The sequence below is a fragment of the Anopheles maculipalpis genome, chromosome 2RL (assembly GCF_943734695.1).
Source record: "Anopheles maculipalpis chromosome 2RL, idAnoMacuDA_375_x, whole genome shotgun sequence".
NCBI lineage: Eukaryota > Metazoa > Arthropoda > Insecta > Diptera > Culicidae > Anopheles > Anopheles maculipalpis.
This window is the reverse complement of record NC_064871.1, coordinates 28,927,058-28,950,563: the sequence shown is the minus strand read 5'-3', so window position 1 is coordinate 28,950,563 and position 23,506 is coordinate 28,927,058. Positions and strand designations below refer to the sequence as shown.

The window sequence follows — 23,506 nt, the reverse complement described above, 5'->3', positions numbered from 1 at the left end:
TGTTTTCCTGCTTCGCTGCTGCCCAATGGCGTGTGTGTGATGTGTTATTTTCCATCGAATAAAGTTGCATTCAAGTTGACATTACACCATGCGAAGAGGTTTTCGCGCTGGTTGTGTTGGATAGCCCGGGAATCGAGCTTCAGTTGGATGTATTTTACAGCTTGTTCCTTTGAGCGATTATCCGTTGGTGACAACTTTGGTTACGTGCTTTGCAAATTTTGCCTTTCAAGGTAACACACCACCGGTAGTTTCGTGCATTTCTGTGCTGCTCCATTCGATGCAAATAAATCATCTCGCTTTAGAGCTCGAAAAGTATCTCAAGTGGGATATCTATTCTTTCTTTTTTACTTTCAGCGTTCCCGCACCTTCACGTACATTGACATCGGAATCTACAAACCAGGAAGAACCTTGTGAAATGTCCGCCCTACGATATTATCAAAATCTGAACGACAGTTTTACGATGGAAGAACCAACACTGCTGGACGGGCTGGATGGTGTGAATCGGATACAGAAGTCAATTCGGTTGCTTTCGGGTGATGCCATTGCGGGCAGCTTTCCGTGGACCAGTCCTGCACCGGCCGAAACGCCCCACATAAAGGACATCCAGCAGACTGAGGTCGATGATTACGTGCCGTACGAACAGCGGCCGGAAACGTACATTGTGCCCGTCGTGTTTGCGCTCATCTTCATCGTGGGCATCGTGGGCAATGGGACGCTGGTGGTTATTTTCCTGCGACACCGGGCGATGCGCAACATTCCCAACACGTAAGTGGAACTTGGAGATTTTAGTAACTTGATTTCAAACGATGTAAATCGCAACGTAAAGAAACTAGTTTATTATTTATTAGTTTTTCTGTTACTCAACGAGCGTATTTCAACGATTTCTATCATAGCACTATAAATCATCGCAAAAAATGGCTATGAGAAGAGAGAGTGCTACTGCCACAACACACAATGGCACAAAACATTCAAGTCGTTGGTGCTTTAACATCTTTGACACCTCACAAACGGACCCAGCGGAAGCAAGAAATTGAATCAAACGAACCTTTTTTGGAATCAATCAAGTTTGACGACTCTTTTGATGTAGCGAGTGGACAATGCTAGTAGGTATGGTGGTCTTTCCTGCTTTGCCGAAACTGGACTATAAATAACTTTTATGTTCGACATCCAGCTGGACACACCAGCTGACGACAATGGTTGATTTTCTGTAGGAAAATACAATTTACGATCTCAGCAAGGTTTAACGTAAAACCGATTAATTTTATGAGCATGAGAGTCAGTTTTGTTGTAGCTGTGGATGCTGTATATGGAGCTTTTCTGATAGGTCCAAAGTAGGTTCACGCTTCTTGTTAGAATGTGAAAAACGGCTATAATATTGATATACTGGACCTGGATAATTTCATAACTTTCATGACTGAAAAACGCTATATAAAACTAGCGAACTGTTCTTCCTTCCAATCCGCTTTAATGGAACTTTTATATCTATAACGTAGAAACAAATTGCCAGAAGCTTGATGAGTGGTTTCGAAATTATATATAATTCTCGCGAGATTACTCTTTCTCGATTTCTTTTGGAAAAAATCGATCCTTTCCGGTTGTAAGACTATTAGCACAGGACAGACAAGCATCGTGACTAAGCATACTCAACTTTTTTATCTTTACAAAATGATATCGACGATAAGAAAGACGTTCCACAAAACTGGCTATGAATAATCCTGTTCGTAAGAAGCTTTTAGTGAGAAGGCCTGACAGAACAGAAAGTCGAAATTGTAGCTTAATTTCTAGTTTCACTTTAGTGGAAAGTGGACTTTAGTTTCTTCGTACACAATTTCACGTCTTGAAGCTTTGCAAAGCTGCAAATCGGTTTGGATAATGACACCTTAAAACTGTAACATTCCTTCGGAGGGGTTTATTCGTTCTCTCACACACAATGCTCAAATGGTGAGATATTCTGTGACACTAGCTTTTCAACTCTGAAAGTGTGCGGCTCTCAGGTGTCAGTAACAGTTCCTCCAAACGTATCACTTCGAAGAAATTCTTCATCACACGCCAGGCACGTCCACAGAGAACCTGTGCGAAAAGTGAAACCCCCAGTGGTGCCGGTCCCAGTGAGACCGAGCTGCAAACTTGTTGATGGGACTCCTCGAAGGTGTTTCGCTTGAGCTATCAGAGTACTGTGACACCCCGATGCGGCTAGCAGCAAAGCATATAGTGGTTGAAGGGCACTTTAAATTTGTACTGTAGATTCTGCAGTTGGATTGTATACAAAGTGAAGGAAAGTATGTCACATCGTCTGGTAGTTTCAGTCGAAATTGTTACTAGAGGAAAAAAATTGACATTCCAAAGAAAACACGTAGTGCAAGCCCAAAAGCTTGTTAGTAATTTAGAGCAACTTCAAGCAGTTTCCCAAAAACAGCTGTTGTTAGTTAATGAAAAATTTAATTTTGATTGAGATTATAGGAAAATTGGATCACCACGATTTATTTCAAATAAAATTAAGTGTTTTGTTCTAGGATTCATGCGAATGTTCTAGCGGTTGACAAAATTAATTTCCCACCGATTGTGGTGCGAGTTCCCGTAAAAAGTAGTAAAATGTTTCATCATCTAAATTAAAATTAATTTTAAAACCCATCTAAATTACAGTTGATTAGTCAACTGTGAGTATTATTTTTGAATTGAGGTTTTCGTAATCATTATGTTTGTTATCAAAAATTGATAGTTATTTGGACAAACAGTTTTTGTGATTTACAATATCAAATCCATGTAACAATACGGCATAAGCCGTCATACTAATAATAAATAAATATCAATTCCACGAAAACACGACGACGAGTTGTAACATTCACAAATAAATACATCAAACGAATTGAATTCAATAATTAGATTCGCTCTTGCTGTAACCAAACTCATTCCAATTCCCCATTAAACTGCTCTTCAAGCATTACGAATCATATTCGATTTACAACTTATCAAAATGAATCTTGTATGATTAATAAAAGCGTTATTATTTTATTTGTTTTTTTTTTTATTTATTTATTATTAAATTCGATGGCTTAGCAATGAGCCCTGGTCGTTCTACAAGAATAATTAAAAAAAAATGACGGCTCATTCCTGTATTGAAAAGACCTCTTGTAATGACTGAAATAATTACCAATATTAATAACGCATTTTCTCCTTCTTCTTTGCCTAAGGCATGCTGGTTTGTAAAAGCGTATTTGCTTCATGTTTAATTAGATCAAATTGTATTATTTCGAATCAGATTCCTCAAAACGTTTGTCTAAGGCGATACTCCTTTGTGCGTACCCGTTTGTTGGAATTATTTCAAACACGCTCAAGTAAAGTTCTCTAAATGCTTCTCCCACGGTATCAAAAGCAGAGATAGCTAATCTACACTTCACAGCGTTTGTTACGTAAACTCAACCAGCTCCATCTGGTTATGGTTCACAACCCTTTTCCGCTCCATAGGCACCCAAAGGGTTCAGATGCCGAGATGTTGCCAATGCTGTGTAAATTATTTTCACATCTGCCCCAAATCTCCATCTCTGACTTCTCACTTCCGTTCCCAACTGTTGTTTTTTTTTTTTTTTTGTTGGAGATCAACTGACATTTTACCAAATCCTTGTACATTGCAAATGATTGTGAGCATGTTTGCATCAATAACTACCACACCATAATGTGGTACGGTAGAGTTAGTGTCTGCAAAGCATTACCAAAACCGAGACCCGTGCTTTTCGAGTTGTTTTTTTTTTTTGGCGTCCGGAAAGTTAGAGAACGGCTGAGAACAGAAAGAAAAAAGTCCATGATTTTCATCCTGTGTCCGAGTGGTAAAATATTTTTTCGAGGGGGTTTTCTTTTTCACCAAACAAAAGCCAAACCGGAAACATGGTGCACGATAGTGCAGGTACCGCAATATTCAACCACCATTCGATCCAATCGCTTTTGTACATTTGTTTTTGTGTTTCACGCCATTATTCGAATCGCTCCAAGCAACGGCTGAGAAGACGGTTACAGTGTGCGGCAAGTCGTGGCCGGGTGATTGATTGCTGGGATGAAAATGCGTTCTTCGAAGGTCAACACAGACAAAGCCATTCACTCATTATCATCCCACGAGTGGTGTTGGTGTTGGGGTACCATTTGTTACGTGTGTTGCCTTATTTTTCTCCCTGTAGTGTCGCGTTGGTGACGCTGGCGCGAAGAGAGAAAAAATGTGACTGAAGTAAATACATTCATTCTTACCTGTAGTACATGCCATGCTGGTCGATGCTTCGTGTTGAGCAGCAGAAGTGAAAGAGTTACCCACAACGACGCATGTGATATCGGGCGAATGTATTAGGTGGAGCTTTGCAACCATTACACACGTGAGCTATTTCATCGTCTTCTTCGACAGGATGTTGTTACGGTGCAAGCAATTGATAGCAGTGAACGTGACGAACCATAGAGATGGAATGGAAGATGTTCTGTTCGTTTTTACTCTTTATGCACACTCACTCGCAGTGTGTGCTCGTTCTCGGCGGAAACGAAACTTAATCTTCTTCACCGCGCAAAGGTCACCTGCTTAACCAACACTCTATCTGCTTTCTCACTGTCACTCGTATGTTCCGGTGTACGGTAAGAACTAAACCTTCTTAATGCGCAAACCTGCCCGCGGAACGCTAGTGTACACCGTACTCTGTAAACAGAATAAAGTGCCCTTAAGCACTCGTCATACGATTACCGAATGCCTGTGTGTGCTGTACGCAACCGAACGAATAATTTTGCCATTTTCTCGTTGCTGAGCTGAAAGTGAAACACGAGCACACACATGCACTAAATGGAAAACACTAATAGAGAGTAAACTCGGTCGAGGAAATGAGTTCCGTTTTGAATCGAGATGTGTGCTAAGAAGCTTGTACAAGTGCTTTACCACATGAATGTTTTTGGGGGAACATTGAACGGCTTTAGCGGTAGCCGGAAGAGATATAGCAATTATAAATGGCAAATAGAATTCGCTCATCCCTTGAGAGGTATTTTAATCTTTTACTTGAAGGATGATCTAACGAAATAATCTTCGTGGAATTGAATTTTGCACTGTACGCAAATCGAATTGTTTATTTGAAATTAAATAATTAGTTCGATTCTTTGTAATTCGTTAGCGACAGATCTTTTTTTTTATATAAAGTTATATCACTCGCTCAAGACATCATTTAATTACGATTCATTACTAGGAGATGCGTACGCCCTTACTTGCTGACTATGTGAGTTAGTTTACAATGCATGCATGATGTTATTGGTTTATCATAAAATTTAATATTAATAGAAGCGATGTAGCAGGTGATGTAGCCGACAGCGGCGCCAACACGGCGGAACTGGGGTAACTGGGGCAGTAAAGACTGACTATCCGACTATGTGGTATCAGCAAGTCTATTTAGCTATTCAATGGTTGGTCGTGGCCTAATATCGTCGTTAAACCAAGAAGAAAAAGAATTTAAAAAGATTAAAAAAATTGACTTTGTTCCTTTTTTCTGTAGATTTCTCACTAGTATTTTTGTTGTTGTTATTTAATCTCGTCAAGGCCTGGTGGAACCTATCTTTTGCACCCGTAAACTCCGGTGTTCCCACAAACTCCGAAATGCATGCACACTCTGGGACGCATGCAAACTCCGAGATACATGGAAATGCACGTAAAGCTTACACCTTTTTCTTTCATTGGCAGCCTGGTGATATCGCTTACAACTAAAGATATAAATGTTTAACATTCTCCTTGTTAGGAATACATTCTCTTCTACGAAATGGCCGTGCAATGGCACGTTTACCCGTTTGTATAGGTGTAATAGGCCGACCACATTTCATGTCGGCTGTCATGGGTTTTCGAATCGTTAGACTTCTCAACACTGTTTTACCACTGGACATGATAAACTCAGTTTACAGAATTCTTCACCTGTTCAGACTTCAGACGAAAAGGTGTAGCTTGGTACATCCTTTATTGGAATATGGTTACTGATTATCCGACAGTAGTTACCAATGTCAGGTGTTACTTGACAGGGTATAAATGCGTTTCGTGATCAGGTGACAGCCTGGCCTTGATATTAATTCACAGTCAGAGTTAATATATTTATATAAATTTGTCATATTTTTGTTCTCGTTTTTCTTCCTTAAATCCCTTGTAAACGGTTACGTTTGTCCTTATTTGTGTGTTAATTCACTTTTTCCTAACCCTTTTCGTCTGTTTATACATAATTTTCCCTTGAGTCGCTTGGTCTGGTAAGGAATATTTTTACAGTTCCTTTTTGTTTAGAGCTTAGGATATGATTAAAATCGCAATAGAAGTATGAAGGAATTATTGTATAACCTCAGCGGTAAGCAAAACAAAAATCATTATTGAAATCACAGTTCCAATTCAATACTTATGTCTTGATTCAACTTCGTTTTCGCTCCAATTTCTACTCTACTTCTTTGTGGTGTTTTGTGAATAATCGCAGGAATTTACATCACATTCTCTCCTACATGTTCTTTGGAACGATGATTGCTTCAATGCGAATTATGTGGCCTTTTTTGCTAAATATTTAGCCAGTTTGTTTGCGGCTCCTACAGTTACTTGTGGGTCTCAAGCACCTGGTCCTTCTCTCGTGCAATTCAATAATTTTGACTGTCATTGCATCCCTCTGAGTATACCAATTCTTCACACGGCGCCACTCAATCTTAAGCTCTCTTTTTCGCTTGGTCCTAATGGTATTCCCTCATCTATCTCAGAGTACGATCATTCTATGAGCGGATTGATCGGTGCACATCAGGTGCTTGAAGTCTCTGTTCGTTTCCCTAGTCTGCTCATCGTTGGAATATGCCTCAATCATTCTCTAGCGAGGGAGCTATAGCAATGGCGGAGCGGATTCAGAGGACTTTCACTCGGTTTGCCATGCGCAATGTGTTTGGCACTTCTGGCTCAGCGTTGGCGTCGTATCCTGTACGCTGTCACTTGCTTCGTCTGGAGCCCTTGGAATCTTGTCGCACACATGGTCCGTATTACCTTCCTTCTCCTTACTGCCATTGATGCTCCTTCCTCACTCTCATCCATTAATCTTTATGTACACACGCACTGTGTTTGTCCTCGTCCTCTCCTTGTGATTGCATCAAGGAGATCTTCTGTTGGTGCGAATGATCCACATTTGTGAACAATAAGTTCATTTCATTCTTATTTTCGATGTATTTGACTCCTCCATTTCTCTATCTTATTTCTTCGTGCACCCTCTCATTTAGCTAATCTTCCTGACTCTTTCCCTAATAAATACCTGACCCTTGCCCAAAATAAAAAAAGTCCACTATATCAATTTCGAATTGATATTATTAAAAATTTGTAATTAACGTAAAAAAACATAAAACTTGCAGTGACAAAGTAGCGCAAGTGAAGAACCAAGATGTGCACGGTTATACGACGCATCCAACGCTATACCGGACGCCGGGATCGGTTCAGAGATGGCCGAGTTATCGCCAATTATCCAAAGGAATGTTTTGGTTTTTCCGCAATAACTGGGTGAGGGGCTGGAGGGATCGGATTGAGATGTTGTATAAAAACGTGTGCGGCCTAAAGACGCATCCAACGGTATGTCGGACGCCAGGATCGGTCCAGAAATGGCCGAGTTATCGCCGATTTTCCAAGGGAATGTTTTGGTTTTTCCGGAATAACTGGATGAGAGGCTGGAGGGATCGGGTTGAAGTGTTCTACAAAAACGTGTGAGGCCTAAAGACATATCCAATGGTATGCCGGACGCCAGGATCGGACCAGGGATGACCGAGTTATCACCGATTTTCCAAGGGAGTGTTTTGGTTTTTCCGCAATAACTGGGTGAGAGGATGGAGGAATCGGGTTGAGGTGTTCTACAAAAACGTGTGCGGCCTAAAGACGCATCCAACGGTATGTCGGACGCCAGGATCGGTCCAGAAATGGCCGAGTTGTCACCGATTTTCCACGGGAGTGTTTTGGTTTTTCCACAATAACTGGGTGAGAGAATGGAGGAATCGGGTTGAGGTGTTCTACAAAAACGTGTGCGGCCTAAAGACGCATCCAACGGTATACCGGACGCCGGGATCGGTTCAGAGATGGCCGAGTTATCGGCAATTATCCAAAGGAATGTTTTGGTTTTTCCGCAATAACTGGGTGAGGAGCTGGAGGGATCGGGTTGAAGTGTTCTACAAAAACGTGTGCGGCCTAAAGACGCATCTAACGGAATGCCGGATGCTAGGATCGGACCAGGGATGACCGAGTTATCACCGATTTTCCACGGGAATGTTTCGGTTTTTTCCGGAATAACTGGGTGAGAGGATGGAGGGATCGGGTTGAGGTGTTCTACAAAAGCATGCAGGGGCCAAAAACGCTTCAAACGGTGGATCTTTTATCCCGATCGGATGAAAACTGAGCGAGTTATCGCCGGTTTTCCATGGGAATGCTGCTGGCGGAATTTCCCGGTAGTTTTTGGAAAATCCCCCTTTAGTTATCTTTAATATGAAAAAACACGTTGTGGAGGTCTTTTTAAAAGATTTTTAAAGAAAGAAACAAAAATGAGATGGAATAATTTAAAATTGAAGAAAAAGTTTAAATTGTGCCAGAAAAATATTTGGCTTGTCGGAAAGAAATTATTTTCCAGCCGGTTTATAAAAGTTTCCATTTGCTACCTCCTCGGATTCATGCTCTCCTGTTACTCCTGGTCGAATTTTGCCGCATGAAATTGGGTCGGTTTTGGCCGAAAATCTGCCACTGGGAGCGACTGGCAGTAACAGGAGAGCATGCTTTCGGGCAGGTAGCTCGGGTCGCCCGAAAATTTCCAAAATCAGTTTTAAAATCCAAAGTCAATTTTAAATTTGGGTTGGAAATTTTGAGTTTGGAATTCAACTTTTAATTTTGCATCGGGATTTTAAAACTGATTTTGGATTTTAAGATTGGATTTTCGATTTTTCGGCCGACGCGAGCTGCCTCCTCGGATTCATGCTCTTCTGTTATTACCAGTCGCTCCTAGTGGTAGATTTGCGACCAAAACCGACCCAATTTCATGCGGCAAAATTCGACCAGGAGTAACAGGAGAGCATGAATCCAAGGAGGTAGCAAATGGAAATTTTAAAAACCAAGTGGAAAATAATTCCTTTTCGACAAGACAAATATTTTTCCGGCACAATTTAAACTTTTTCTTCAATTTTAAGTTATTCCATCTCATTTTTGTTTCTATCTTTAAAAATCTTTTAAAAAGACCTCCACAACGTCATTTTTAATATTGAATGGAACTAAAGGGAAATTTTTCAGAAATTTCTGGGAAATTCCGCCAGCATCATTCCCGTGGAAAATCGGTGATAACTCGGCCATTTCTGGACCGATCGGGATGAATGACCTACCGATGAATGCGTCTTTAGGCCGCACACGTTTTTGTAGAACATCTCAACCTGATCCCTCCAGCCCCTCAACCAGTTATTGCGGAAAAACCAAAACATTCTCGTGGAAAATCGGCGATAACTCAGCCATCTCTGAACCGATCCTGGCGTCCGGCATACCATTGGATATGTCTTTAGGCCGCACACGTTTTTGTAGAACACCTCAACCCGATCCCTCCAGCCCCTCACCCAGTTATTGCGGAAAAACCAAATCTTTCCCTTGGAAAATCGGCGAAAACTCGGCCATTTCTGGACCGATCCTGGCGTCCGACATACCGTTGGATGCGTCTTTAGGCCGCACACGTTTTTGTAGAACACTTCAATACGATCCCTCCAGCCCCTCACCCAGTTATTGCGGAAAAACCAAAACCTTTTTCTTGGAAAATCGGCGATAACTCGGCCATCTCTGAACCGATCCCGGCGTCCGGCATACCGTTGGATGCGTCTTTAGGCCGCACACGTTTTTGTTGAACACCTCAACACGATCCCTCCAGTCCGCCACCCAGTTATTCCGGAAAAACCAAAACATGCCCGTGGAAAATCGGCGATAACTCGGTCATCCCTGGTCCGATCCTGGCGTCCGGCATACCATTGGATATGTCTTTAGGCCGCACACGTTTTTGTAGAACACCTCAACCCGATCCCTCCAGCCCCTCACCCAGTTATTGCGGAAAAACCAAATCTTTCCCTTGGAAAATCGGCGAAAACTCGGCCATTTCTGGACCGATCCTGGCGTCCGGCATACCGTTGGATGCGTCTTTAGGCCGCACACGTTTTTGTTGAACACCTCAACACGATCCCTCCAGTCCGCCACCCAGTTATTGCGGAAAAACCAAAACATGCCCGTGGAAAATCGGCGATAACTCGGTCATCCCTGGTCCGATCCTGGCGTCCGGCATACCATTGGATATGTCTTTAGGCCGCACACGTTTTTGTAGAACACCTCAACCCGATCCCTCCAGCCCCTCACCCAGTTATTGCGGAAAAACCAAAACATTCTCGTGGAAAATCGGCGATAACTCGGCCATTTCTGGACCGATCCTGGCGTCCGACATACCGTTGGATGCGTCTTTAGGCCGCACACGTTTTTGTAGAACACTTCAACCCGATCCCTCCAGCCCCTCACCCAGTTATTGCGGAAAAACCAAAACATTCCCTTGGAAAATCGGCGATAACTCGGCCATCTCTGAACCGATCCCGGCGTCCGGCATACCGTTGGATGCGTCTTTAGGCCGCACACGTTTTTGTTGAACACCTCAACACGATCCCTCCAGTCCGCCACCCAGTTATTGCGGAAAAACCAAAACATGCCCGTGGAAAATCGGCGATAACTCGGTCATCCCTGGTCCGATCCTGGCGTCCGGCATACCATTGGATATGTCTTTAGGCCGCACACGTTTTTGTAGAACACCTCAACCCGATCCCTCCAGCCCCTCACCCAGTTATTGCGGAAAAACCAAATCTTTCCCTTGGAAAATCGGCGAAAACTCGGCCATTTCTGGTCGGATCTTGGTGTCTGACATACCGTTGGATGCGTGTTTAGGCTGCGCACGTTTTTGTACAACACCTCAACCCGATCCCTCCAGCCCATCACCCAGTTATAAGTCAAGTTCAGTTATAAGTCGATAAGTCAAGATACAACAAGATCTGTTTTTATAATTTTTTAAATCTTAGTTATATATTTTTAGGCACAGATTGGCCGAATTGCTTAGTTCTAATTTTCTTACTACAAACCATTTTCATTGGTTTGGAGAGCTTAAATCATTATGTGTGTTTTCTTTCTCTTTATCTTAGCCTCTAACACGAAAACACGATCATGTTAATGTTTATTTATTTCCTAGACAATTCTAATTAATGCGTAACCATGTGTGTCATAATTAATCCCCCCTTTTGCAGATACATCTTCTCACTAGCGTTAGCCGATTTGCTGGTAATACTCATCTGCGTACCGCTCGCATCCATCATATACACGCTCGAGTCCTGGCCGTGGGGTGATGCCCTCTGCCGGGTGTCAGAATTTGCCGAGGAAATCTCGATCGGTGTGTCCGTGTTCACGCTCACTGCTCTGTCCGCCGACCGGTACTGTGCCATCGTAAATCCACTTCGCAAACTACAGGTAACATGTGGCGGGAATTGCAAACCGGCATCTTTCAAACTACTAGCGTGCCGCTGATAGCGTGACGGCTCTATTTGGGCTAAAAGCTTGCTTCACCCTGGTTCTTACAGACACGTCCGCTGACCGTAATTGTGGCATTTCTCATCTGGGTGCTGGCCATCATCTGTGCGATACCGTCGGTCGTCATGTCCGAGGTGGTGGTGGTGCATCTGTCGAACAAAACGATCGAATACTGCTCACCGTTCGGGCCGAGGAAGAAGGATTCCAACTATTCCAAGTAAGTTTGCCGGACGCAGTTATAGGAAATTTTGTACCCATTTATGATTCGAAGGCTCGTGGCGAACAGAATGCGCTTGGAAAGTGTCATATCATGAGTTGCTCATTCAAGACATTGCGTCTATGTCGAGGTTGACAAATTGTTAATCATAAAATCCCATTGTTTTAAAAGCACTGCTTCGAATGCGAGCATAGGACCCGGTCAAGCAACAACAATAACGCCTTCCATCGTTCACCCATGGGTTGATGCTAATGATGGTTTCTCGTCACCCTTCGCAGATACAAAACGGTGCTCAACTCAATCGTTTACTACTTCCTGCCACTGTCCATCATCGGGATCCTTTACGTACTGATGGCGCACAGGCTGCACACGAGCGCCCGGGAGATGCCGGGCGAGAATGCGGGCCCCCAAAGTCGTTCGCAGGCCCGTGCCCGTCGCCACGTGGCTCGGATGGTCATTACGTTCGTGATAGTCTTCATCGTGTGCTTTCTGCCGCATCACGTGGTCGAGCTGTGGTTCCATCTGAATCCACACGCCGAAGATGATTACGATGACTTCTGGCACATTTTCCGCATCACCGGCTTCTGTCTCAGGTAAGTCGTCGGGGTGAGGTTAGGGAGTGTTGGAGAAAGGATTTTCAGACGGTGTGGTAACCCGGGGGAGGCTTACAATACGAGGGATTTTATCACCCAAGCTGTAGCTGACGTTGCGGTTCGGTTGATACTTGAGTGGGGAAAGTGTGACATGCCAGTCATTCGTCTTCCGATGACAATGCGTACAACCCGAAGCCCTTTATTTGTTGCTGATGATCAATTAATCTGTAACCGCACAGTCACTAGTTCACGTAGTCGTGCAAAATCATGCTACAGTGACTCTGGTTGCTGGTTCAATGTCGCACAGTAACGACGGGCTAGGTTTTATCATGCGTCGGTAGTCACGCAGGAGTATTTATAAACGAGACATTGCTTTACTGTAGTTTTACATTGTATTTTATAAGATAGATTGGCATTCAATCGGAAGTATTTTAATCAAAACAGGAGCCTTTTTCTTCTTTATGTTGTTTTTTTTTTTAATTTACAATGCTCTCTGTATTTAGACTTCATCGATTAATCCTTAAAGCTACGTCGACAGACGACATCTAAATTCATAATACGAAAAGTACTAACAAAAAAAAAAAAAAATAATAATGCCCGGCGAATGAACGATGCACACGTCCAAACACCTCTTATTATAGGACACACAAACCTGCTGGCACAGAACATTGCCAAACTGACTCTTAGTTCTGACTTGAGAAAAGTCATGGATCATTGCACGGGCTTTACTACCCATTTGGTAAAACGATAAATCTCACAGTTTCAATCAAGCTTTTCAGCATCTTTTTATTAAGCACTTTGACGATCGGTTTACACTTCATTTGGTCTTGGGCCTTAGTTGATCACTGAATCATCAAATCTGCCACGCCCTCTCCACGTCAGACATCAAACTAAGTAGTAACTGATTCTCTCTGTCAAAAATATCAGATGAAGTACGAGGGCTGACAATAAAGTAAGGTCTCCATTTTTTTTTTTTCATAGAAAATGACATTTATTTACAAAAAGCGATACACCGTTGGAAAGGCCAAGGTCTTGGCTACTTTTCTACATAATCGCCATTTTTTCCAACATCTTGCGCTTCCGCACGATGAACTTGTCTATGCCGGCAGAATACCACTCTTCGTCCGCCTCGCGCAGCCAGGTGTTGACCTCTTTCTGAACCTCCGCGTCACTTTGTGAACGCACTCCGAAACTTTGTGATACTGCAAGTTGTTTACAAGGATATGACGGATTGTTTCGCTGCTACACACTCCTCCAAGCTTCTCTTCCAAGTCCCTAATTGTCGCACGGCGGTTTTTGAGCATTTCTGCCTCCACTGCTTGAGCAATCGCATCCGACACCGACGGTCGGCCACTTCTCTCCTCGTCGTGAACATTAGTGCGCCTGGAATTGAACTCGCGGCTCCACTTACGCACGTTTTTTATGTCCATACACTTTTCCCCGTAAACTTCAACTAGTTGACGATGGATTTCAATAGGTGTCACCTTTTTCGCACTCAAAAAACGTATTACAGAACGCAATTCGCACTTGGACGCTGACGCGAGGGTTACCTCGCGTCAGCGAGACTGAGCGGTCGGGGAAGCCTCACCCAGCAGCAAAGTGGTAGTGGGGGAACCAAGGAACACGGCGGTGTTGGCAGATTTCGCTTAGCGCGTGATCCGGCGAAGTTGCAGCGTTGGAGACCTTACTTTATTGTCAGCCCTCGTATATAGGAAACTAGCATTTGTTTGAGATTTGTTGCTACTTTGGAAGGTTTTTTCGGTATTATTTCTGGTTGCTTGACCGCTTGTTTATCCGTAGCCATTTTTTAGATTTATTTTGAGCAGTTATTTTTCGCTCTTCTTCGTCATTTGTAAAAAATTATATTTTGTATTTTCAACTAAAATTTTATTGAATAAAGCCCTATCGCTACTGGCTAGTGCTCAGTAATATAATGCAAACATCTTACCACTAAGACGTTTGAAGAAAACAAATGTAACATGCTTCAAATATTAACTTTTAAGGGATGGGATGCAGTGTATTTTAAGTCGTTTGAAGTGATAACATGTGGCAAATTAGGTAAATACTAAAGATATTTTAAGAATAATTTAACTACATCGTAAGACTCATTGAAGGACTATTTTTTCAACAAACCGCTCTGGAAGCGTAAAAGGAAAAGAGTTTATTATGTTACGCTTTTATGTTACGCTAGATTTCATTGTGTTTTTATCTTGACAGTTACAGAATACTTAACCACTTTTAATGGTTACCTCGGTTAATGGCCTAAATCCAAGGCCAAAAAGTGGTATAATGTTCATGTCCCTTAAACTTCATGTTTACCTTGAGAGTTGAAGTTTTATAGCTTCGTTTAATACTACGTGCGTGAATACGTAGACCTATTAAAGTTCTTACGTCCTTTGCGTTACTGCACCAACGTTAAATTTTCACACTCTTCAATGCTAATAAAATCAATTAAACAAATAAGCTTCAACAATTCAAGCGCACAAATTCTAATAAATTTTATTGCTCGTTTCGTTTATTTCATCAAACAAGAATGTCAATTTATTAGCATTGTCCTGATCGATTACGAGTGACAAAACAATTATTTTTTGTTTTCTTCTCCACAACAATTTGTTTGTTACAATCAACCAGTCTCGGTGAACAAAACATTTGAACGTAACGAGGACTCGTTAGCAGCGTTTTGGATCGTTTGTTGATTCGGAGCAAATATTGAAAAGCTTGGCCAGTCGATCGCTTGATTGAAGAGATTATTCAGAGACAATTCGTCATGCTTGTTGCGAAATATAAAGACAATTGCGATGCATCCACACACGCACACAACACACCGCTTTCGTCCGTGAACGATTGTGCCTCTTTCCAATGGTTTTTTTTTTTGGAGATTGAAGATGATTATGATGATGGTTCGTTTGTCTTTATTTCGTCTGTCGTAAATGTCTTTATGTTGGTCTTCAGTCGAAGCATTCGAGTACAATATCTTCATGAAGCGGGCCTGTTTGAGGAAATGCCTTTTTGTCGTCTTTCTTATCAATCAGTGCTGCAGTAAGACTGGGTATGATTGCGTATTTTGTTGCCCATCATGTGTTTATGGGTGGCATAAATCGTCCACAAATGATGCTCATTTGCTCAACCGTGCCGGGCAAATGAATCTTTTTGCACGTGCAAAGGAAATACGATTAGGTGTGTCTTAGTAATCATTTCATTTGTTTGCAGTTCTTTTTTGTGAAACAAAGCTTTAAACCATGTTCGATTCATGCTAAAAGAGTCAAATAGGTGCGCCCAGGGAGATCCATGGAAAATGGTTGGAAATATTTTGCGTTCAATCATCGCACGTAGTATACTTTCATTGTACGGCCAAGGTTTTACAGAATCTCTAGAGATTTTATATGAAGTTGAAGAAATATTATCAGCCTTGCCTGACTCTAGCCATTGCATCGTATTCGGAACACATTCGGATCAGGTTGTAAACCAGATTTACTCGAATTTACGTGGCAAAGATTCCTGCTTACATCATATCGATTATCTCGTGTGGTGTTGTGTGATAGACAATCTTTAACGAACGTAGTTCTGGCAATAATCAAACTCCCTTAGCTCCCAATTTAAAATCTATTGATCTTCCTTACGGCAATCCTTTCGAGTTTTCCAGTATATACAGTCAAAATTGGTCCCTTATTCTCAAACTGCAAATTTCTTTCTCTTTTTGTCCAATGTAATGTGCCTCGGGGTGGTCGGGTGATATGGCAGGACCGGTGTTCAAATTCCATCCGAACCGTTTTCTAGTCTAGTCTAGTCTAGTCAGCCACTCCATCACTGGTGTGATCTAGTAAGTCGTTAAGCTTAGAAGAAGAATGTGCTTCGGAGCAATGTTTGATCCCTATGTTAACTTGGATGTAAAAAGGAAGAAATGAATATAAGAGAAATAATTGCAGGCAAAGATACAGCAAACACTGACCAATATGTGAAAATAATATCAAAACAACACACAGGGTTTACAGGGTAAGAGCGATTACACACTCTCTGCAAGTACGGAGAAGGATGTAGCCGGATCGGATTAAAGAAAAGCTCTTCTAGGAGAGGTAGATTTCCATGCCACATATCCTCCGAAACTAGCTCCAAAATAAACCAAAACATTGTGAAAACGAAAATATTGCCAAATTTAGGCAACATATTCTAGGGAATCAATTAACGATTCAAAACCTGAGAATTCTTAACAGGAAAAGGGCATAAAAATAAGAAACAAAATTACCAAACTGAATTTAATTCAGGGAACTGAAATCTATTGCTCCTTATCCAATCTTTTCAAAATGAAGCTGAATCTTTTGTTTTGTTTGTAGACTTTGTCATTCCTGTGCTTGCTCATTGATTGCAATCATTGTTTCATAGCTGTGATGAAGCTATCAGACAGTTTTTATTTTACAAAGAAATCAGTCGAGCCAATCTAACCATATACCATTGTAACTTTAAAAGAGTCACAAAATTAAGCAAATTGAACTGAATAACCCTAAGAAAAAAAATATTTATGTTACACATTTAAAACACCGATGCCGAGGCATTACAGTTTGAATTAAATAAATAAATAAAAAATATTTTATAAAAGCAAAGGCAAAGAATAAGGAGGAAATGCCTAATTAATATGATTATTAAATTTATTCAACACAAGCGGTGTTGACAATACGGCACTGGACCGTCATTATTAATTATAAATAAAATAAATAAATAATATTTTATTCTTGAATGATCATTAGACACTTTTATAAAAATTCACGTAAAATTTTAATACTATTTTATTGCAATGATTTTATTCTATCGTCCAACACTTTGACGTACAGCTTTTAGTAGTTGATGTACACCCTTTATAACAAACGATTAACTTTAGCCCCATCTGCGTTGCAAATCCAAATCCTAGTATTAGATATGGCAAAGACACAAAACCAACAGAATAATTCGTCAACAAGGAGTCGTGATCTGCCATATCTCCTTTCAATAAATTTATTTCCTTTTTACGTGTGTTATTTTCATTTGCGTCATTTTTCAACGCGTCCCGTATCGTTTTCTTCTGATGATTTGAATCAACCATTTAAATTGAATGTGCGTATCCTCAAGCACGTACTACCATAAATCTTTCTAGTAGTGCTTGAATATTTTGCTACTCATTATACATGTTCTGTCTACGTCTTTGCTATTCGTCTATTTGTCTTGCACCCTGTACACAACGAAATCTTTTCTGTCCCTGTGCATAATCGTCGATATATAATGTGTCATATCTGTCTACATTTGTTTTCCAGTCTTTTAAGGACATAATACAAACAAATCATGATTGTTTCGGAACTCTCATCCCCAATAAAGCATGCTTTTGATGTTTATAATCAATTTAGAAGACATAAAGTTGCTTAAATTGCAAAGTAATTGCTTCGTTGAAAACAAATAAAACAGCAGTATGAAGTAAAATTCGTTCCCAAAGCACCGATAAGCACCAACCGAAAGTACCAAAAATTGTCGGTTTCAATTTTTCGTTCCAATCAAACCCTTCCTTTGTCCGGAAACGAATTTCTAGTCGTTAATTGCTTCTGAGACCGATGCTATATTGCTTTTGCTCGGGCAAGCTTGATGCCAGTGCTACCGAGTCTTCTGTTATTGTCCAGTTTTCTAACCGGGATATCTGTGGGCGTTGTTATTTGGCAGTATCCTTTGTTCGTTCGGCCGTATCCCTTTCACTAAGATTCATCGATATGGTACAAAGAGTATGACGTCGGACAGGATACGATGCATCACCCTTCTTCACATGGATGGAAAATACAAGCAGAATTTAAAAATTTTTGGTCCTGACGTTGATGGCGGCTGATGCTGCGTATTCGATACTAAAGCAACTCATAAATCTTATCCCGTTTGATAACGCCAATTTTTTCATTCTTTTTTTTTTGGCATGACATGGATAGCCCGGAGAAGAAAATCCATCATGCAAGTTTTCCGCCCGAAAACTATGAACTATGAGAGATGCGAATGCGGCACAGTAATGCACAAAAGCTTCCCCATGCACCAAGGATGATGATAGACGATGGGGAAAACTTTCCACTGCTCATGTCTGTAAAATGTATCCACTTTTCAGTAAAGTTTCGTAGATTACGCAAGCGTCCTGGAAGTACTCGTCCGTTTCATGCCCGTTAGCCTATTACGTCGTTTGGATGCTTTCATGTTAGCTTGCATTAGCAGAAAAAGCTCGTTGTGCTGACGTATGTTACATACATTTTAATGTAATCTACTCTGAAATCAAGTGAAAATTCATTATCTCTTATTGGCACAACCGGTCTGAACTACGCCAGGCAGTTTCACAAGTTTCACTGCTATCAAAGCAAAACAGCTGCATTAATTCGACGAATCACATAGAAGAAGGAAGTTGCTTGCTACGAAATTCTCTCCTTGCCATTCGATCGATTGCTGAGAGCTGATTCCTCAACTACCTACTACTGACTGTTCCAGAGCACAAATCACGTCGTCACGGGAAGGTTTGTTTTAAAACATTTGGCCAACATTAGCCTGTAGGCAAGGAGATAGACAATAAAGATGGTTTCTTCGATACCGGCGAAGCGCTGGCGAGTTCTTGCATCGTACCGAAGAACGGAAGTTGTAATTTACTCTACCACTCATTCCATAATTAGTACCAACGATCAAAGCTCGCTCTGTAAGCGGTTTTCGCGTTCTTTTCTGTCGTGTTTGGAATTTTAGTTTTCCAAAGCTTTTCATTAACATCGTTTAAAGAAATAGAGCAAAAGAGGAATGGAGAGAGAGAGAGAGAGAGGAGAGAGAGAGAAATCTATGTGTTTACGAGCTTTCCTTCACACCTCGTGGCACCCCGTTGATTGACTTTGTGCTACCGGAATGGAAAGCATTTCCCAACATTTTTAATGGTAGCTTAACGTAACCACGTCAGCAGAACAGCAATTAATAATCGCGAAATGTGTTTCCATTTATTTTTTGCTTGAAAATTCCATTCAATTTTTCTGCTTCCCTTTTGGTATGGTTTTGATGAAAATGAAAAACGTCTTGTTGATGTTCCACGAAATAATATGTTTCAGTTCGTAGAAACAAGTTTGCCAAACCTTTTTTCACCTCTGCAATTATGCTTTAGTTTTCCTTCTTCTATTCGATGTATTACATAAACCCTTTTATATAGTTTCAACTAGGTAGGTTTTTTAATATTTCATAGTTTAAAACTGTGAAAATTTATAGATATATTTTTTAATAAGGCCAGCATGTTTTTATTTTTTAAATTAATTGCAGGTTTAAATTGATCAAAGATAAACGAGTTTCATAAAATTATATAAGCTTTTTTACGTACACAAATGCTAGGGAAACGTGGACTTTGAATCATTAAACGCCAAGCACATAATATTGATAGGATAGCTTTTTTCCGAAATTAGTCCGAAAACGTAAAACATGTGATAACTTTTGTGATCTGCGGGTTCATGTTGGTGTTAAAAATTTAAGGAGCTTGAGGATGTTTCAATAGAGTTTAGAGAAACCCGACTACAAAAAGACAGTGGGACATTTTACGGCACATCGACAAAGATTGGAGATCTAACAAAAATTGGCTTGTAAAATTGACCCGTGACCTGTGTTCGATCCGTATTTCTGCACAAAAGAGTCCGACTATACTAGCATCCTCGAGGGCAGAAGGACCCTAGGAGCAATAAAGAGCCTTTATCGTCAAATGGTCGTCAAATTCTCTTGCGTTGCGTTGTATAAAACCTGGCATGTGGTGTGATTGGGATGGATTCAATTTTGGGACCTGAAACTAAAGCTACTACCGAGCGTTACAAAGTCTCAAATACAATAGGTGCGTTCGAGTGTTCGAGTCAAAGATTACATTACATTTCCTTATTATCATGCTTTAACGTTTCACAGAACCTCCGCAAATGGACCTTTGGAGACCTTTGAAACTTAACGAAAATTTTTACTCTATCGAATGCATTCTTCTGCTCCTGAACCTCGGTCCTGAAGTTTGAAGACCGGCGTCGCTGTCACCTATACTACAGGGCCACCCAATCGATCGATTGCATCACGGTCGCTAAACGGAAACACGATTTTGATTCTTCCTTTCGCACTAGGCAACGGAGGGTTATTAAGTTATTTTGCGGGTTTTAGTTAATTTTGTAGTGGGTTTTACAATTTTTTCTTCTTGTAATTATTATTCACATACCACGCCAGTTTAAGGCGCGTATTTTTAAACGTGTGTATTTTAATTTAAAAAATCATTTCATGGCAAATATTGTCATTCTATTGAATAACAAAAAACTGAATAAAAGCTTTCCGTTAATCATTCATTCATACCTTCATCAGGGTTGAGGTTTATCAAAACCATCATCGTCGTTGCTATTTGTATTTTTATTTGTATTTATTTCACAGCACAATTTTTCTGCCCAAGGCTAAAAATTTTTTCTTAAAACTAACTATCTCAATTACTAAACGTTCAGGGAAAAGAGGTCAACGGGAGTTAAGTAGACTAAAGAATGAATAGTGAAAACAAGCACGAAAAGTGTCTGGGGAGATGGAATGGAAAGTCAAATACATTTGAGGAAGAATTAAAGGCACGAAAAGTGCGCAGCAAAGGATCATTGGCACCTTCCCTTGTGCGCCGTTTTGCGACGGCCAGGAGAGGACGAGGGCGCAGAAGATAGACAGGAACATAAAAATTGATAGCAAGAGAGGGTTGTCGACGGAGAGCAGAAGAAGGTAGACAATGAAGCTGGCCTGGGCATGAGTGTGGCGGATTTCTAAAGGTAATGCACCCAGCAGCCGACAACGTAAGGGATGCGAAGGCAGAACTGAGCCAGTACCTTACAAACACTTTCCGTATAGCAAATCGCTTGAAGGTCCTCTGTCCGCTCAATTCGAGATGCAGCTATGATGGTAGTAGGCGACAAAATTACTGAGGCATACTATGATGCCTATGATGCTATGATGAATATGATGTGTAGTTTTTAGACGTATAAATACATTTTTCATAGCAATACGGCCTGGCCGTCCTTTATGAATAAAAGAAAAAAATCATACTGTAGGTAGCAACAGAGGTAACTATGATTAAATATGTGCTCAAATAGCAAAATTAGATAAGAATTAAATTCAATAAATTGGGGTTGCATTTGCTTTCGTTTACATTTTTTACAACTAAATTGCACCGAAATCATCACTTTTACAGCTTCTCGACAAAAATAAAAGCTTGACGATAGTTTGCGTTGTCTAACTCGAAGCCATGATGCCATGATTTACTCGATCATTCACGTGCAGCAAAAACAGTAGAGGTCCTACATTACTCCCATTGCTAAATTATATTTGCCCATTTGCTAAGCGTATCCATCGCTCCTCGCATTATCAGAAATTCCGAACATGTCAAGTCAAGGCTTTCAATAAATAATCTGACGCTTGCATCTCAAAATATAAACAAAAATCAAGCGCTGGGCTTCACAAAACAGTGTTTCCAACCAGTAAAATCTAAATCTCAAAAGCCTGTATCACTCTAACATCTCTTCTTCTCTATTCTCTCCTGTTCTATTTTGCCAGTTTCTTAAATTCCTGCATCAACCCGGTCGCACTGTACTGTGTGTCGGGCGTGTTCCGGCAACACTTTCATCGCTACTTGTGCTGCCGCCCGATGACGGTACAGCGCCGGATCGGTCTATCGTCGGCGGGAAACGCTTGCGAGACGAGTTTCGTGTCAACGATCCGCCGTTCGCAGCATCACAGCATCCGGAAGTCACTGTCGGTGCAGAGCGTTCACGGGAAGAGGTGAAAGTTTGTGCGTCTGGTCGTGACTGGACGCGATCGTACGGACATACAAAAGCAGCAGTTTGATCAGCTGCCAGAGGAACCCCACAAGCGGAACGGCCAGAAGCATCCCGAGGGCTTGGCAATGTAAAGCGACACATACACACATACACAGACACAGTTTGTCAGCGACAACGACGAGAAGAGGTGCGATTGATGTTAGCCAAAAGGTTTTTGAACTTTTGATTTCTGTACCCTTGAATGGCTTGTTTGATATATGATTTGTAAAGTGAAGTTGGATGTCAAAAAGTAAAAAAGAAAACACTTCTTATGGTTAAACTTTCTTCGACGCTTCTTATGAATCCGTGCACAAACTCTTTGTTGCATTTGAAAGGTAATTCCTGGAACTAAGCCCAAAGTAAGTCTCGCCCTTTACCTATTTAAGGTGAGCATCAGTTTGCTGTAAAAATATAAATTCCTCAAGCAAAAAAAAAAAACATTCACATCTGAACCATCACAAACATTTCGCAGTAACACAGAAGCACCAGCAAAACTTTAGCAATCTTGACGCGAACGAAGGTATGCTCACCCCGTTTTGCCATCGAACAGCTTTTCACAAGTCTCATCACTTTTTTGTGATGGCTACAGTGGGGAAGGCGTGAAAAACTTTTTTTCTTTTTTCCCACTACCACTACCACGGCGTTTGTGAGGAGCAAAGCCGATAAGGAGAGCAACACACTTGCAAGGGACCGTTGTTTCAAGCCGCTGCGCGTGCAATATCGAGCAACGCAACGGACGGCGAAAGTCCTTGAGCGGGCGTCTATTTATTGGAAAACTTGAATCGTGATCAGCAAGGTGATAATAAGAAAAGACACGTCAAACGGGGTTTGGAGTTTGAGGGAAAGCAGGAAATATGGACACAAGTTTGGAAAACATTGTACAAGCAAAGGTTTATGCTGAGCGAAATAAGAATAGAGCGGGACCGAAAAATATCGATATCAATTTCCTTATGTCAGTTCCTTGTCTTATTAAATTTTAAATATTTATTATCATGATTTGCAGCATCCTGAAACAAATTTGATAATTGTTATGAAAAGTCTGCCGCTGTGTGTAAAAGATCTTTTCAAGGTCTTAGTACATCACGCAAAACTTGCTGGATTAGATATGTTTTCTTTGACATTACTATCCATGGTTTACACAGTCAAAGTTGAGATTACATTTTCCCGAATGCTTGTGATGCATGTTAGTCCTGCACAGTTGGTTGTTACAATGAAAAAAATAACATTGAAAAAACATTATAAGGTGTCCACTAAGCGCATGAAGGAAAGTAAACAACTGACGACAGGTGGCGTTTTTTTTTTTTTCAGT

The 23,506-nt window shown here is 41.0% G+C and overlaps 4 protein-coding genes across 5 annotated transcripts in view; 1 reads left to right on the top strand and 3 right to left on the bottom strand.

The window, feature by feature from the left end:
• LOC126558687 (inositol oxygenase) overlaps positions 1-9,229 on the bottom strand; it is a 74,284-nt gene extending 65,055 nt beyond the window's left edge. The window contains exon 1 of the mRNA XM_050214736.1: positions 9,218-9,229. The gene's annotated coding sequence lies outside the window, so the exon portion shown is untranslated. The remainder of the gene's footprint in view (positions 1-9,217) is intronic.
• LOC126559075 (coiled-coil domain-containing protein 25) overlaps positions 1-23,506 on the bottom strand; it is a 318,194-nt gene that overhangs the window by 146,032 nt on the left and 148,656 nt on the right. The window lies entirely within an intron of this gene.
• Positions 1-23,506, bottom strand: part of LOC126565981 (serine protease snake-like) — a 320,396-nt gene that overhangs the window by 252,090 nt on the left and 44,800 nt on the right. The window lies entirely within an intron of this gene.
• Positions 416-22,284, top strand: LOC126558065 (neuropeptide CCHamide-2 receptor-like). 2 transcript variants are annotated; one of them, XM_050214004.1, is made up of 5 exons: positions 416-765; positions 11,290-11,509; positions 11,620-11,786; positions 12,065-12,379; positions 21,935-22,284. In XM_050214004.1, exons 1-5 carry the CDS (start codon positions 416-418, stop codon positions 22,161-22,163), a joined length of 1,281 nt encoding a protein of 426 aa, XP_050069961.1. In that variant the 3' UTR covers positions 22,164-22,284. The 2 variants fall into 2 exon arrangements, with proteins under 2 accessions (XP_050069961.1, XP_050069960.1); XM_050214003.1 differs by having other exon boundaries at positions 11,596-11,786.

Coding starts and splice junctions, on each gene's coding strand:
- LOC126558065 (XM_050214003.1), top strand. CDS start 416: ATGTCCGCCCTACGATATTATCAAAATCTGAACGACAGTTTTACGATG. Junction 766..11,289: donor ATGCGCAACATTCCCAACAC/GTAAGTGGAACT, acceptor CCCCTTTTGCAG/ATACATCTTCTCACTAGCGT. Junction 11,787..12,064: donor AAGGATTCCAACTATTCCAA/GTAAGTTTGCCG, acceptor CACCCTTCGCAG/ATACAAAACGGTGCTCAACT.